Source organism: Hylobates moloch, unplaced genomic scaffold (genome assembly GCF_009828535.3).
Source record: "Hylobates moloch isolate HMO894 unplaced genomic scaffold, HMol_V3 SCAFFOLD_1, whole genome shotgun sequence".
NCBI classification, from domain to species: domain Eukaryota; kingdom Metazoa; phylum Chordata; class Mammalia; order Primates; family Hylobatidae; genus Hylobates; species Hylobates moloch.
Genome location: NW_026652276.1, coordinates 102,888,597 through 102,903,926, shown reverse-complemented (window position 1 = coordinate 102,903,926; position 15,330 = coordinate 102,888,597). Strand labels below are relative to the sequence as shown.

Below are 15,330 nucleotides of genomic sequence, written 5' to 3'. Positions count from 1 at the left end.
ATTTTTTTCCCTTAAATTGATTTTAAGTAAATTGATTTTGTGATGAATTTTATGTCTTCCTAAGTCAAACTCTTTGGCTTTTTTTATTTCTCATATTTTGAAAGGTATATGTAAATAATTTCAAATATAATTGACTCACATGACCACACATGGCACACTTACTGCAGCCGGTACCGTAGGTTTTTTAGGATCTCTGTAATTGAGGAGGTTAGCGTTGGAAAACTTTTGCGTTTTTTATTTTTATAGCTGCCAATCAGACACTTAATGAATACACAATTATACATGTAAAAAAAGGAGTCTCAGAGGAATTATGTACTAAGATTTGAATAATACGTTTTTAGAGTTTCAATATTTTAGTAGGGTTTATGATGGGCAGTTGGATTACCTACCATCCCTTTTTTGTGGAATTTATGTTTAAGATAGTGCCAGATACTTGACTGCAGCATATAATTAGGGACTATACTATTCATATGTTCATTTAATCCCTCCACAAATACTGAGCACATTGTATGTACCAGGTGCTAAGAGTTTTTTGTTTTTTTTTTTTTTTTTGAGATGGAGTTTCGCTCTGTCGCCCAGGCTGGAGTGCAGTGGCACAATCTCAGCTCACTGCTTCCTCTGCCTCCCAGGTTTAAGCAATTCTCTGCCTCATCCTTCCTCTGAATAGCTGGGATTATAGGTGCCCGCCACTATGCCCGGCTAATTTTTTTTGCATTTTTAGTAGAGACGGGGTTTCACCATCTTGGCCAGGGTGATCTTGAACTCCTGACCTCGTGATCCACCCACCTCACCCTCCCAAAGAACTGGGATTACATGCGTGAGCCACCGTGCCCGGCCTCTTTTTTTTTTTTTTTTTTTTTTTTAAGACGGAGTCTTGCTCTGTTGCCCAGGCTGGAGTACAGTGACCTGATCTCGGCTCTCTGCACGCTCCGCCTCCTGGGTTCAAGTGATTCTCCTGCCTCAGCCTCCGGAGTAGCTGGAACTACAGGCACATGCCACCATGTCCAGCTAATATTTTACTTTTAGTACAGACAGGGGTTTCACCATGTTGGCCAGGCTGGTCTTGAACTCCTTACCTCAGGTGATCCGCCCGCCTCGGCCTCCCAAAGTGTTAGGATTACAGGCGTGAACCACCGCGCCTGGCCACAGTGCTAAGAATTTAGTAGTGAATAATTTAGTAGCAAATCCTCAGGAGTGTTTTGAAAATAAGAGTGACACTTTTTGTCCTTCACTTCTAGGAAAAGTGGTGACTATGTTGAGAAAAGGGGGGAAAAACAAAACAAAGAAAAGACCTAGAGCAGTCAATAGTTTTTTGACAGAAAACTAGCTTGGGAGCCTCTTGGAACTACCTAGGGCACAGAGAAGGGTGCTTTAGAGCAGGTTGGTGGCAGGGGAGATTAGAAGTGGTTGATTCTGGGGAGCTTTTGAAGACAAAGCCACCAGGCTTTGCTGTTTATGGTTTAATTCTTGTATTTTCTTAAATGTCTCTGCAGCACTTTTAAAATTGACATAATTGCTTAGGTTAGCACTTGAACACTTTGTTTTAAATTTTTTTTATTGCTGTCGAATAGTCATTTAATGAATACTCAATTGTTTATGTAAAGAGTTTTAGAGGAGCTATAAGTGGTATCCGTGGGTGAAAGAATGCATCCATTTATTTGAAATGTATAGGGTAATTAATGGCTCCAGTTTTGAAATAGAAGTAGTACCTGGTTTTGATTGTTCTTTTAACTTTGAATAGATGTCAGATTGTATGATAACACATTACCAGTCTGATTATGTTGAAGCTAAGAGTATGAGAAGATATGGTAACATAGTCTATTTATTGATTCACTGGCCAGAATGCAGTGATGAACAGCTTTAGCTCTGAAGCCTGTATTATCTGTGGGCATATTCGTTAATATGTTGCAAAAAGGAAATTGGTGTTTTCTAAACACAAATTTTGAGTTAGGGATGGTGTTGCCAACTTGAAGGTACTGGCGGAGTGCTTTTGTTAGTGTGGGTAGCGTAACTATTGTAAATTCATGAACAGCTCCTTTTGCATATTAAAGTATCTTAAAATGGGCCAGGTGTGGTGGTGTAATCCCAGCACTTTGAAAGACCGAGGTGGGTGGATCACCTGAGGTCAGGAGTTCAAGACCAGCCTGACCAACATGGTGAAATTCCATCTGTACTAAAAATATAAAAATTAGCTGGGTGTGGTGGTGGGCGCCTGTAATCCCAGCTACTCCGGAGGCTGAGGCAGGAGAATTGCTTGAACCCAGGAAGTGGAGGTTACAGTGAGCCAAGATCGTGCCACTGCACTCCCAGCCTGGGTGACAGAGCGAGACTCCATCTCAAAAAATAAAATAAAATATCTTAAAATGTATTTTAAAAGCTTTACATTTTGATTATGGAAACAGAGTTCGGGCTTGAATTTGAAGCATGCTGAAACATGTGTCTTGTTAAACAAAAATGGTTGTTTATGCTTTGGAAACAGCAGAATAATTGGAAAAGCAATGCCCAGTATCTGAGGGCAGGCCCTAGAGCTTTAGTTGATGTTTTATGCTTCAGAGTAAAAAGTAATTTTGATCCTTTGTGGAAAGGATTTTAGGTCAAGAAACCCATTTTTTCTTACTTTGTCAAAACCAATTAATTGCAACAAAGAGTTCATTGCAGAAAAAATTGAGGATGTGGTGAAGTTTATAGCTGTTCTGACGCCTGAATGCCATGTTCCATATGACTTAAAACACCCAAAGATTAGTTAATAAGTTTATGAAACAGGGTTTTTAAAATAGAATATATGGTGTGATATTTTATCAATAATTATGTCCAGCTGGGTGCGGTGGCTCACACCTATAAACCCAGCATTTTAGGAGGCCAAGGCAGGAGGATTGCTTGAGGCCAGGAGTTCAAGACCAGCCTGGGCAACATAGGGAGACCCCCATCTCTATAAAAGTAAAAAAAAAAAAAAAATTAGCTGGGCGTGGTGGTGCAGGCCTGTAGTCCCAGCCATTTGGGAGGGTGAAGTGGGAGGATCACCTGAGCCTGGGAAATCGAGGCTGCAGTGAGTGGTGCTCCAGCCTGGGTGAAAGAGGGAGACCCTGTCTCGAAAAATAACTACATTCATCTCTGCATTTGTTCACATTTAACAGATTGAACTTTATAATTTGTCAGTGAAGAGGAAAATGTGATATCCCTGATATTTTCAATATTTTACCGTCTTTGTTGTATTAAAAAAGCACTCCAGTAGATTTGCCTTTTTCTCTTTTTTTTTTTTTTTTTTTTTTTGGTTTATGATCGATTGGGTTACCTTCATAAAATATATTTATGCTATTAAATCTTTTGTGTTCTGAAATGTTTGCGTGACTGAAAAAGTGAAGTCTTTTCAGTAAGGAAAACCTGTCTTCCCCTCCCCTGGGCCTCAGCTGTGAAGTTTGGATTTGGACTGAGATTCATGGGATGGAGCTCCACAGGAGTCCATTCCATTCCATCTACAGCTGTGTTTCCCTTCTCATGTCATTCTACTCTAGCAGCTTTCAGTTTATGTCATTCAGTGAATAGTCAGTTCAAATGATGATCTATAAGGATACTTAGGAGACCTTAACCTATAGTGGAAATACTTTTATTTTAGAAGTTACTGCTTAATGTTTGTAAAAAAAAAATATAGCAATATTAAGCATTTATAATGCTTTGACAGTATTCATAGGTGAAATAAGTGTATTTTGTTTTAACCTTTGGAAGCCAGCATAAAAATACTCTTAAGGTTTCTAAAATCTATTTGGGAGTTGGAAAATCGGGTTTTTAAAAAAGCATATTTTCAGAATTGAGGTCCAAACTCGCACATTCTGTTTTCCAGATTGTTTCTACTTAGGTTGGAACCTTAATCTATTTATAGAGTGTCTTGACCATTTTTAATCCTTACAGTAATACAAACCCAGGTGCCAGTCAAGTTTTATTTCACAGAGAGGTTGTCATTTTAAAATTGTTTTCTGTCCTGGTCCCGTGGCTCATGCCTATAATCTCCACACTTTGGGAGGCTGAGGCAGAAGGATCACTTGAGGCCAGGAGTTTCAGACCAGCCTGGGCAACATAATGAGACCCTCTCCCTACAAAAAATTAAAAGAAAAATAGCCAGGTGTGGTAGTCCCAGCTATTTGGGAGGCTGAGGCAGGAGAATCATTTGAGGCCGGGAGCTTGAGGTTGCAGTGAGCTATAATCATGCCACTGCCCTCCATCCTGGGCGATAGAATGAGACCCTGCCGATAGATAGATAGATAGATAGATAGATAGATAGATAGATAGATAGATAGATAGATAGATAGATAGATAGATAGATAGATAGATAGATAGATAGATAGATAGATAGAAAGAATGAGACCCTGCCGATAGATAGTTTTCTATCACAATTTTTTTCCTAGATTTGAACATGTTTTTCTAAAGTAGCATTCAACACATCAGCATTTTATAGCGTCATTAGTTGTTACTATGATTATGTTTTTCTGAAACAGTATCCTTTTTTTTTTTTTTTGGAGACGGAGTCTTGCTCTGTCGCCCAGGCTGGAGTGCAGTGGCACGATCTCAGCTCACTGCAAGCTCTGCCTCCCGGGTTCACGCCATTCTCCTGCCTCAGCCTCCCGAGTGGCTGGGACTACAGGCGCCTGCCACCACACCCGGCTAATTTTTTTTGCATTTTTTTTAGTAGAGACAGGGTTTCACCGTGTTAGCTAGGATGGTCTCGATCTCCTGACCTCGTGATCCGCCCGCCTCGGCCTCCCAAAGTGCTGGGATTACAGGCTTGAGCCACCGCGCCCAGCCAACAGTATCCTTTACAAAAGCACTTTTGTCTTTCTAAGCACATATATAGGTCCTAAAATGAATTTGTCTGATGTTGGTGACCTCAGAACCATTTTCTCCAGTTGATTAGCACGGCCAGCTGGTCAATAATTTCAGGTCACTGTTGGCCTTAGAGGAAAAGCCCAGAGGCAGCAAGCAAGGGCGCTGGTGTCCAGTCGCCTTCTAGAAGCATTTTCACCTTCCCTTAAGATTTCCCTTGATTAACACAGAAGTGTCTATAGAAGCGATCCAGTGCTGCCCCGGGCAGCAATTGTATATTAGGCCAAATTTGCATTTCTTACCTTTATGAGAAGCACCCTGGTAGGCTAGTGAAGTTACACACACAGTCTGATCTCTGCTGGGCTCTCCAGAGATACAACATAGTCCAATCAAATAACATCCTCTGAGCCCGTTTCTTTAGCTGTAAATAAGAATAACAATTATACCCATCTAAAAAGATAGCATCTTGTACTCGAGTGATCTTTTTTCCTATGATACTGTCTTTAACACAATAATTATTTTCTTCACCATACCCATTTGTTTTTAAATGAGAATTTCTTAAAATGATGTTTTCAGTATTTTATAGATGTTTGAGCAGCAATATTAATAGCATTTTACCTGACACTTTGAGGGACTAGAAGAAGACAGTGGCAGCTGATTTGACCCAGATGTCTCTAATCCTAACATGAGGTGTACTGAAGGGTCACAGCAGAGTGAGTTGCTGGTGTATCCACAAGGAAATGAGCCCGGAACTCTCACAACAGCGTGTGTGCTGTGCGCTGTGCTTGAATAGCTGACTGCTCTTTTATACACAGCCTCTGTGCTGACTGAATCAACAGTATCTGTTTCATAATAATGCAGCCCTATTTCTTTAAGCCCATACATTTTGCACTTGTTGAAAGTATTTGAACAGGCCAGGCACGGTGCCTCACACCTGTAACCCCAGCACTCTGGGAGGCTGAAATGGGTGGATCACTTGAGGCTAGGAGTTTGAGACCAGCCTGGCCAACGTGGTGAAACCCCATCTCTACCAAAAAAATACAAAAATTAGCCGGGCGCGGTGGCGGGTGCCTGTAATCCCAGCTACTCTGGAGGCTGAGGCATGAGAATCACTTGAGCCCAGGAGGTAGAGGTTGCAGTGAGCCAAGATCGCACCACTGAACTCCAGCCCGGGCAGCAGAACAATTGTCTGTCTCAAAAAAAGAAAAAAACTATTTACCCAATTTCCCTTGCTTATGCATGCTTAAATTTTGTATAAGCTTAAATATCTTTTTCCATCTAAGCTTTATTTTATCCCCTTTTACTTATAACTTTAGGTGGCTGTCTTCATTAAAAGTTTTTTCTTGAAAGTCTTAAAACAATATAGTTCTTGGCAATTTGAAAGTTATTTGAGAAGGGGAAATTTATAATGACAATTCAAATGAAGCAAACTAAAAAATAATGAAGAACGACAGAGGAAAAAGCACTATTCACTTGAACACATCCCAAACAAATAAAATTTCAAATGTAACTAGGAAAAAGCCTGCTAAAGCTCACAATACAGAAATAATTATTGATACTCAAAATAGCTTTAAAGCCCTGCTCACCTTTTGAATGTTGGGAGTTGACCAGGAGGTGACTGTAATTCTAAGACGGTTCTTCCAGTAATGACCATTTTCTTTTTCAAGATGATGATTATTCTCCACCGTCTAAGAGACCAAAGGCCAATGAGCTACCGCAGCCACCAGTCCCGGAACCTGCCAACGCTGGGAAGCGGAAAGTGAGGGAGTTCAACTTCGGTAAGTTCTCAGCGAACTACGTGACCTTTTCCTTCATCTTCTGGATTCTCAGCGTGACTGATAAGTGTTGCAACATGCTCTGCAGGGGGATATGCTTTAGCATCTATTACTGCATCATAATCTCATCTTTGGAAAGCCAGGAGCATTTTGAACATTACATTACAGACATTGTTTAAACATAGTTTGGATTTACCAAAGCATAGGACGTTGTCTTATCTGATGTTAATTAGTCAGCTCAAGATTAGTGCTAAAGACTTAGTAACTAGTTATTTCTCTTAGCTTTAAAACCTTTATTTCAGAACTGTTTCACCTCTTGGTTTTCTTTTTTTTTGCTCCATGTTACTGCGGCTGCTAATCTGTGAGCTCTCAATGGATGATGTATCCTAGCAAGGGACTGAATGAGATATTAGCGGCAAATTATGTTGATGATTCATATTTTGAATAAATGGGACATTAAGCTTGTATACATCTTGAAAATAGTACTTTAATATTCTATTGTGTCATAGTCACAATGATTGGATATGAATTGAATTTTTGTACTTTTTAAATACGTTTTTGTTCTTTATTTTTAATTTTTATTATTATTTTTTTGAGACAGAGTCTTGCTGTGTCACCCAGGTTGGAGTGCAGTGGCACGATCTCAACTCACAGCAACCTCCGCCTCCTGGGTTCAAGTGATTCTCCTGCCTCAGCCTCCTGAGTAGCTGGGATTACAGGCGCCCACCACCATGCCCAGCTAATTGTTGTATTTTTAGTAGAGACGGGATTTCACCATGTTGGCCAGGCTGGAATCGAACTCCTGACCTCAGGTGATCTGCCTGCCTCAGCCTGCCGAAGTGCTGGGATTACAGGCATAAGCCACTGCACTTGGCCTGTTCTTTAGCATTTTAAGTTGCAACTATATATCCGTAAAGTCTTATTTCCACACAACTAATACATATTTTAGGAAGTTTGCTAAAAGACCCCTGGAGACCTTTATCGTGGCCTCCCTTTTGTCGTGGCCTCCCTTTTGTCGTGGCCTCCCTTTTGTCGTGTTTCATTTGATTGATCTTTTCTGCCCTCCTGCTTTTCAGAAATTAAAAGGCTAAAAAGAGGTGCTAAATGTTAAAACTTCTCGTATAGTCTCCCATGAGACTATTAAAAGTAATGGCAAAAGCCACAGTTACTTTTGCACCAACCTACTAATTCTAAGAACCACCAAAAAAGGGGAAAGTTCTTGGAAGGCAGTAAAATGATATGGACAGTTGGGATGTAAAAATGTAGAAAATATGTCATTGTATGTTCGGTCATCCCAAGACCCTAGTGCTGCCCCGATGGTAGGGACTTCTTAATGAGAATTAACTTTTGCTCAATTTTCAGAGAAATGGAATGCTCGCATCACTGATCTACGTAAACAAGTTGAAGAATTGTTTGAAAGGAAATATGGTATGTCTAAACAGGAAAATTCCTGTAATACTTTGTTCATGAGCATTTACACAATGGCGTTACTGTTCATCATGGGGGTGATGTGGACAAGCCCAGCCCAGGGCTGCCAGTGAACCGTGCCACACTTACTTACACGTCTCTCATTGTAAGGTCCTTAGTAGTGTCTGTCTAAATATTAGAAACAGGCTTTGTTTCTAGATTACAGTAAAGCTAAGGAAAAGTTGTATTTCTGTAGTTCTCAGCTAACATTTCTTTTAAACTTCCAGCATGGATATTTGGGAATTTATATTACATATTTATTACAAAGCTCTGGATCTTGGGGGTTTCATTAAAAATTATTTTTTAACTGATAGTTTTTGTTAATCTACTTGTTAAATCCAGTATTCGCTGAGATCCCCCTATTGTCTCTGCTTCTATCTTTTTTTTTTTTTTTTTTTTTGAGACAGAGTCTCTACAGTGCGGTGGTGCGACCTCAGCTCACTGCAACCTCTGCCTCCCAGGTGCAAGCGATTCTCCTGCCTCAGTCTCCCAAGCAGCTGGGACTACAGGTGCCTGCCACCATGCCCCACTAATTTTTGTATTTTTAGTAGAGATGAGGTTTCACCATGTTGGCCAGGCTTGTCTCGAACTCCTGACCTCAAGTGATCCTCCCACCTCGTCCTTGCAAAGTGCTGGGATTACAGGCATCAGCCACCCTTCCCGGCCACTGCTTTTATCTTGATGTATAACTGAGTTGATGCTAGATTTCAATTCCTTCTTTGTCCTTTTACTATTCTATCCTACAGCCACCTTTATATAATGATCAAAGAAATTCGCAATTTGTTATTATCATCTGTTATCATTTTTATTTTTTATTTATTTATTTTTTTTTGAGACGGAGTCTCGCTCTGTGGCCCAGGCTGGAGTGCAGTGGCGCAATCTCGGCTCACTGCAAGCTCCGCCTCCTGGGTTCACGCCATTCTCCTGCCTCAGCCTCTCTGAGAAGCTGGGACTACAGGCGCCCGCCACCACGCCCGGCTAATTTTTTTGTGTTTTTAGTAGAGATGGGGTTTCACTGTGGTCTCGATCTCCTGACCTCGTGATCCGCCCGCCTCGGCCTCCCAAAGTGCTGGGATTACAAGCCTGAGCCACTGTGCCCGGCCCATTTTTATTTTTTATAAAATATTTTAAATGATTTAAAATAAAAATCATTTTACTTTTATCATTTATATCAATTTTATTATCTGTTATCATTTTTATTTGGATGACTATTTACTTTGCCATTAACTAACAAGCTGTAAAATTGTATGATATGCAGCTTTAAGTGAAAATTTAAATGCAATAAACCATATTGATGGTATTTGTGTTAATAAACTTAAATGAGCATTTTTTCTTCATCATGAGTAATATAACCTACCCCTCAATGAAAATCTACAATTAGAGTAAATTTGCTAATGAATTCAGTAACTTTTCCATATTTTTAGTGGTTTACTTAAGGTTCTCTCAGTGCTTCTCCCAGTTTTTAATAGCTTACACCTTTTTTGCCCATGGGTTTTTTGTGTGTGTGTGTTTTGTTTTTTTTTTTTTTTGAGATGGAATTTCACTCTTGTCGCCTAATCTGGAGTGGCACAACCTCGGCTCACTGCAACCTCTGCCTCCCAGGTTCAAGCAATTCTCCTGTCTGAGCCTCCTGAGTAGTTGAGATTATAGGTGCCTGCCCCCATGCCCAGCTAATTTTTGTATTTTTAGTAGTGAAGGGGTTTCACCATGTTGGCCAGGCTGGTCTTGAACTCCTGACCTCAGGTGATCCACCCACCTCGGCCTCCCAGAGTGCTGGGATTACAGGCGTGAGCCACTGCTCTCGGCCTCGTGTTTTTTATTGGTTTGTTCTGAAGCAAAAACTTCATAGCATGAGCTACCTGGAAGCACTGTAACCTAGTGGTAAGATCATAGGCTCTGGGGACACAGTGCCTGGCCACGTCTCTTCTCCTGTCTGAGTCTTAGTATCCTCTTTTGTGGTCATGAGAACTGAAGATCTAGCCTGGAGATTGATAAGTTAGTAAAGTGCTTCACGTAATACCTGGTATACATGTAATAAATGCTTCCTGTTTATATATATATATATGTAGATGTGTGTGTGTATATATATATACATTTTTTTTTTTTTTGAGATGGAGTCTTGCTTTGTCACCCAGGCTGGAGTGCAGTGGTGCGATCTCGGCTCACTGCAAGCTCCGTCTCCCGGGTTCACACCATTCTCCTATTTCAGCCTCCCGAGTAGCTGGGACAACAGGTGCCCGCCACAACGCCCGGCTAATTTTTTGTATTTTTAGTAGAGACAGGGTTTCACCATGTTAGCCAGGATGGTCTCGATTTCCTGACCTCGTGATCCGCCCCCCTCAGCCTCCCAAAGTGCTGGGATTACAGGCGTGAGCCACCGCACCCGGCCCCTGGCCTTATATTTTTATTATATTCTTTATTTAGTGCTATTCTGAGTTAAAATAATTATTACAGTTTTATAAATGTACTATATCAGTTTCGTCAATGTCAGTGCTTTTCATGAATTGAAACAGGTTATGTTGTGGGGCTTTTGTTGTGATGGTGATTTATTAGATTATTTTGTATACAAGACAATAAATAATGTTTACCAACTGTTGTGAAATTATAAAAACATCTTCACATTTTATAATTTCAAAGCAATATTAATCGTAATTGCCTTATGGAGCAATATTTTCATTGTGACATATAAATACAATATTCAAGTTTAGTGTACGACAGAGGATACTAACTCTAACTCAGCGCTAATGTGTAATATGTTACACTTGAAATTTTAGTACAAATATTAATGTTCAACAAATAGACTTTTACACACAATGAAGGCAAAAAAATGGAGCTTTTCTGATGGGAGGCCACTTGTTATGTTTGATTTTAATAGTCCCCACACTCTTAACTGTTTATAGTCACTGTATTATTTTACTCTTGGGTAAATAAATGTTAGCAGAAATGTTGTAGTTCAGGAGAATCTTTTGCTTCTGTTATTTATACTTATTTATTTTATTTTATTTTTTTGAGACGGAGACTTGCTCTGTCACCCAGGCTGGAGTGCAACGGCACAATCTCGGCTCACTGCAACCTCTGCCTCCCGGGTTCAAGCGATTCTCCTGCCTCAGCCTCCCGAGTAGCTGGGATTACAGGTGCCCGCCATCATGCCCGGCTAATTTTTGTATTTTTTGTAGAGACAGGGTTTCACCATGTTGGCCAGGCTGGCCTTGAACTCCTGACCTCAGGTGATTCACCTGCCTTGGCCTCCCAAAGTGCTGGGATGACACGCATGAGCCACTGTGACCAGCCTGCCTCTGTCATTTAACAGAAAGTATTTTTATAAGTCCAGTAAGGTTACAGTGATGTTTATGTTTTTAAAATACTGCTTCTTCCATTTAGTACTATATGTATTAAATGATATTACCTGGTGTGTTTTTCTGGCTTTGTAATGTGGTTCAGATTTCTGTAGAAAGTCTGCCTGTATCCACATTGCCTTAAAGTAATGGGATATTTCACTGCAGACTTTGATAAACAGAATATTAGAAATTTTGATGTTCTTTTTATTTCCCTCATAGTATTTTTCTTCTGATTCAATCACAATAACAAGTAAAGATCAAATTATAAAAGTTAAAGAGCACATGGCCGGGCGCCGTGGCTCACGCCCGTAATCCCAGCACTTTGGGAGGCCGAGGTGGGTGGATCACGAGGTCAGGAGATCGAGCCCATCCTGGCTAACACAGTGAAACTCGTCTCTACTAAAAATACAAAAAATTAGCCAGGCGTGGTGGCGGGCACCTGTAGTCCCAGCTACTTGGGAGGCTGAGGCAGGAGAATGGCATGAACCCAGGAGGCGGAGCTTGCAGTGAACCGAGATCGTGCCACTGTACTCCAGCCTGGGTGACACAGCAAGACTCCGCCTCAAAAAAAAACAAAAAAAAGTTAAAGAGCACTGCAGATTCAATGATTTATTATTCTTTTCTACAAACTGTGTTTAAATGATATCTCTTTCTCTTTTTGTCCTTATAGCTCAAGCCATAAAAGCCAAAGGTCCAGTGACGATCCCATACCCTCTTTTCCAGTCTCATGTTGAAGATCTTTATGTAGAAGGACTTCCTGAAGGAATTCCTTTTAGAAGACCATCTACTTACGGAATTCCTCGCCTAGAGAGGATATTACTTGCAAAGGAAAGGATTCGTTTTGTGATAAAGAAGTAAGACTTGGATTCCTGTTGAACTCTTGTCTCTTTTCTGAATAATACGTCTTTTTTATTGTTGACAAGTATTCATTCACCACTAAGGTTCTATGTGATGAAGTTTGAGTTATCTTAAGTATTTTTATCTTCCACTTTTTAATTTCTCTGAGTCCAACATTGCATCAGTCATGCAGTGTTGGCATTCGAAGCATGAACAGTGCCCGCACTGGATTGGCATGCAACTCACATTTTCTTTCACAATTTTCTGCTACTTTTGCTAAAGAATGTAGAATCCACACTTTGTTTTTAGGCCTGATATATATATATATATTTTTTTTTGAGATGGAGTCTCACATTGGAACCTAGGCTTGAGTGCAGTGTTGCAATCTCGGCTCACTGCAACTTCTGCCTCCCAGGTTCAAGCGATTCTCATGCCTCAGACTCCCAAGTAGCTGAGATTACAGGCGTGCACCACCATGCCTGGCTAATTTTTGTATTTTTAGTAGAGACGGTGATTCACCATGTTGGCCAGGCTGGTCTTGAACTCCTGACCTCAGATGATCTGCCCACCTCGCCCTCATAGGCCTGAGATTTTTAAAGCATGTGTGGGAATATATGATTGTTTTTGTAGATGTGTGGAGGAAGATAGTCTTGAATGCAATATGACATTAAAGGATCCCATTTAAGATTTTTGTAATACTCTTCAAAGACCTGTGGGTTGCAAAGTTACCTCTTTACTTGTGAGGATACATGCTCCATGAAGCACCTTATGAGACAACTTGCAATTATTAGTTTGCTTTTACTCTGTAGAAACCTCAAATTAAGATTTAGTTGTGGGCTGGGTGTGGTGGCTCACACCTGTAATCCCAGCACTTTGGGAGGCCAAGGCGGGTGGATCACCTGAGGTCAGGAGTTCCAGACCAGCCAGGCCAACAATAGTGAAACACTATCTCTACTAAAAATACAAAAATCGACCAGGTGTGGTGGCAGGCGCCTGGAATCCCAGCTACTTGGGAGGCTGAGGCAGAAGGATTGCTTGAATCTGGGAGGTGGAGGTTGCAGTGAGTCGAGACTGCTCTATTGCACTCCAGCCTGGGAACAAGAGCAAAATTCCATCTCAGGAAAAAAAAAAAAGATTTAGTTGTGTTCAAGCATCCAGATTATCTTTTCTTTTCAAAACCAGCCTTATTGACTAAATGTTAAATATGTACTAGTCGTTATTAGTTTGCTGAATATTGCCTAGTGATTATTGAGTATTTATTCTCACCTTTCAGACATGAGCTTCTGAATTCAACACGTGAAGATTTACAGCTTGATAAGCCAGCTTCAGGAGGTAGGTCTTCAATCTCGAGGCAGATCAGAAGATTATGTGCAATAATTATTTCACGCTTAACATTGATTTCTTCTTTATGTTACCTTCCACATGAAATAATATGTCTCTAACTATTAATTATGTGCCATTACAGGAGAATTCATGTTGTCAAAATTCTAATAATTTCTAGAAGAATAAATGCATCTTCTTTTTATTAACCCATTGTAAATACTTGTAAATATTGCATTTGTGGGTAGACAGAAGTAAAAGAACAATATTTGTTCTACTTTTGATGCAAGATTTATCTGGCATAATGCATTGAACAGTTTATTATTGAAGTCTACACACGTCAGTGGAACAAGCATTCATTGAATGTCCATGATGTGCAGGACATAAGAAGGTTTCTTTTTAGAGCATGGAGCCATTTATATCATCTCTTGATTGTTAGATGTATTTTGTTTTGTTTTGTTTTGTTTTGTTTTTTGAGATGGAGTCTTGCTCTGTCGCCCAGGCTGGAGTGCAGTGGTGCGATCTCAGCTCACTGCAACCTCCCGCCTCCTGGGTTCAAGCAATTCTCCTGCCTCAGCCTCCCAAGTAGCTGGGATTACAGGTGCCTGCCACCACGCCCAGCTAATTTTTGTATTTTTCGTAGAGACAGGGTTTCACTATGTTGGCCAGGCTGATCTCAAACCCCTGACCTCAGGTGATCTGCCCACCTCGGCCTCCCAGAGTGCTAGGATTACAGGCATGAGCCACCATGCCCAGCCTGTTAGATATGTTTTAAAAGAAATAGAAATATAATTGATTTTCTTGCTTGCTTTTGCTCTGGAGTGGAGTGGAGTGAGGACAAAACAGAATGGAATCACACTGTTGATATTTACTAAGATAGAAGGACTGCAGCAAGATCATATCCCTAATCTTCCTGTAGCAAGTATTACCTGCTAGCTGTTCCTGAATACACTGAGTTTTGCTTTTTCCTAGCTCTAACGAATGTTTCGTTCTTTCTCTTTGTGTACAGTGTCAGCATTGTTTTAGAAATAAATACATTCTAGAATCTTAGGAATAATTTCATTACTGTCTTTTTTTTTTTTTTGAGACAGAGTCTCATTCTGTTGCCCAGGCTGGAGTGCAATGGCGCAATCTCAGCTCACTGCAACCTCTGCCTCCTGGGTTCAAGCGATTCTCCTGCCTCAGTCTCGTGAGTAGCTGGGACTACAGGCGTGCGCCATCACGCCTCGCTAATTTATGTATTTTTAGTAGAGATGGGGTTTCACTATGTTGGCCAGGCTGGTCTCAAACTCCTGACCTCAAGTGACCCGCCTGCCTCGGCTTCCCAAAGTGTTGGGATTACATGCATGAGCCACTGTGCCTGGCCACGAATCTTAGAAATAATTTTAGTCATAGGAAAAGGAAAAGTTATACCTCTTATTTTATAGTAATAATATTTAATAATCAAAGTTATTAAACCCATTAAATTGAGAACACTTGTATTACTGTTATTTTGACAGTAAAGGAAGAATGGTATGCCAGAATCACTAAATTAAGAAAGATGGTGGATCAGCTTTTCTGCAAAAAATTTGGTAAGTCTGTTTTTTTTAATTACCCCTTCAACTAAAATGTATTACTGAGTAATGTTTTTTTAAATGTGGTTTTATTTTAGGAAAGTAAATACAGTGAATAGGACTCAGCTTTAGTTTTCTCTGTTTTTTTGTGTGTTTTGTTTTGTTTTGTTTCGTTTTGTTTCTTGAGAGGGAGTCTTGCTCTGTTGCCCAGGCTGGAGTGCAGTG

At 40.4% G+C, this 15,330-nt stretch overlaps 1 protein-coding gene across 7 annotated transcripts in view; it reads left to right on the top strand.

Annotated features, from left to right (window-relative positions):
• GTF2I (general transcription factor IIi) overlaps positions 1–15,330 on the top strand; it is a 113,141-nt gene that overhangs the window by 72,943 nt on the left and 24,868 nt on the right. For all 7 annotated transcript variants that reach the window (XM_032756580.2, XM_032756554.2, XM_032756545.2 and 4 more), the window contains 5 exons: positions 6,483–6,593; positions 7,953–8,018; positions 12,066–12,249; positions 13,506–13,564; positions 15,052–15,123. In XM_032756580.2, coding sequence (XP_032612471.2) covers positions 6,483–6,593; positions 7,953–8,018; positions 12,066–12,249; positions 13,506–13,564; positions 15,052–15,123 — 492 coding nt within the window. The remainder of the gene's footprint in view (positions 1–6,482; positions 6,594–7,952; positions 8,019–12,065; positions 12,250–13,505; positions 13,565–15,051; positions 15,124–15,330) is intronic.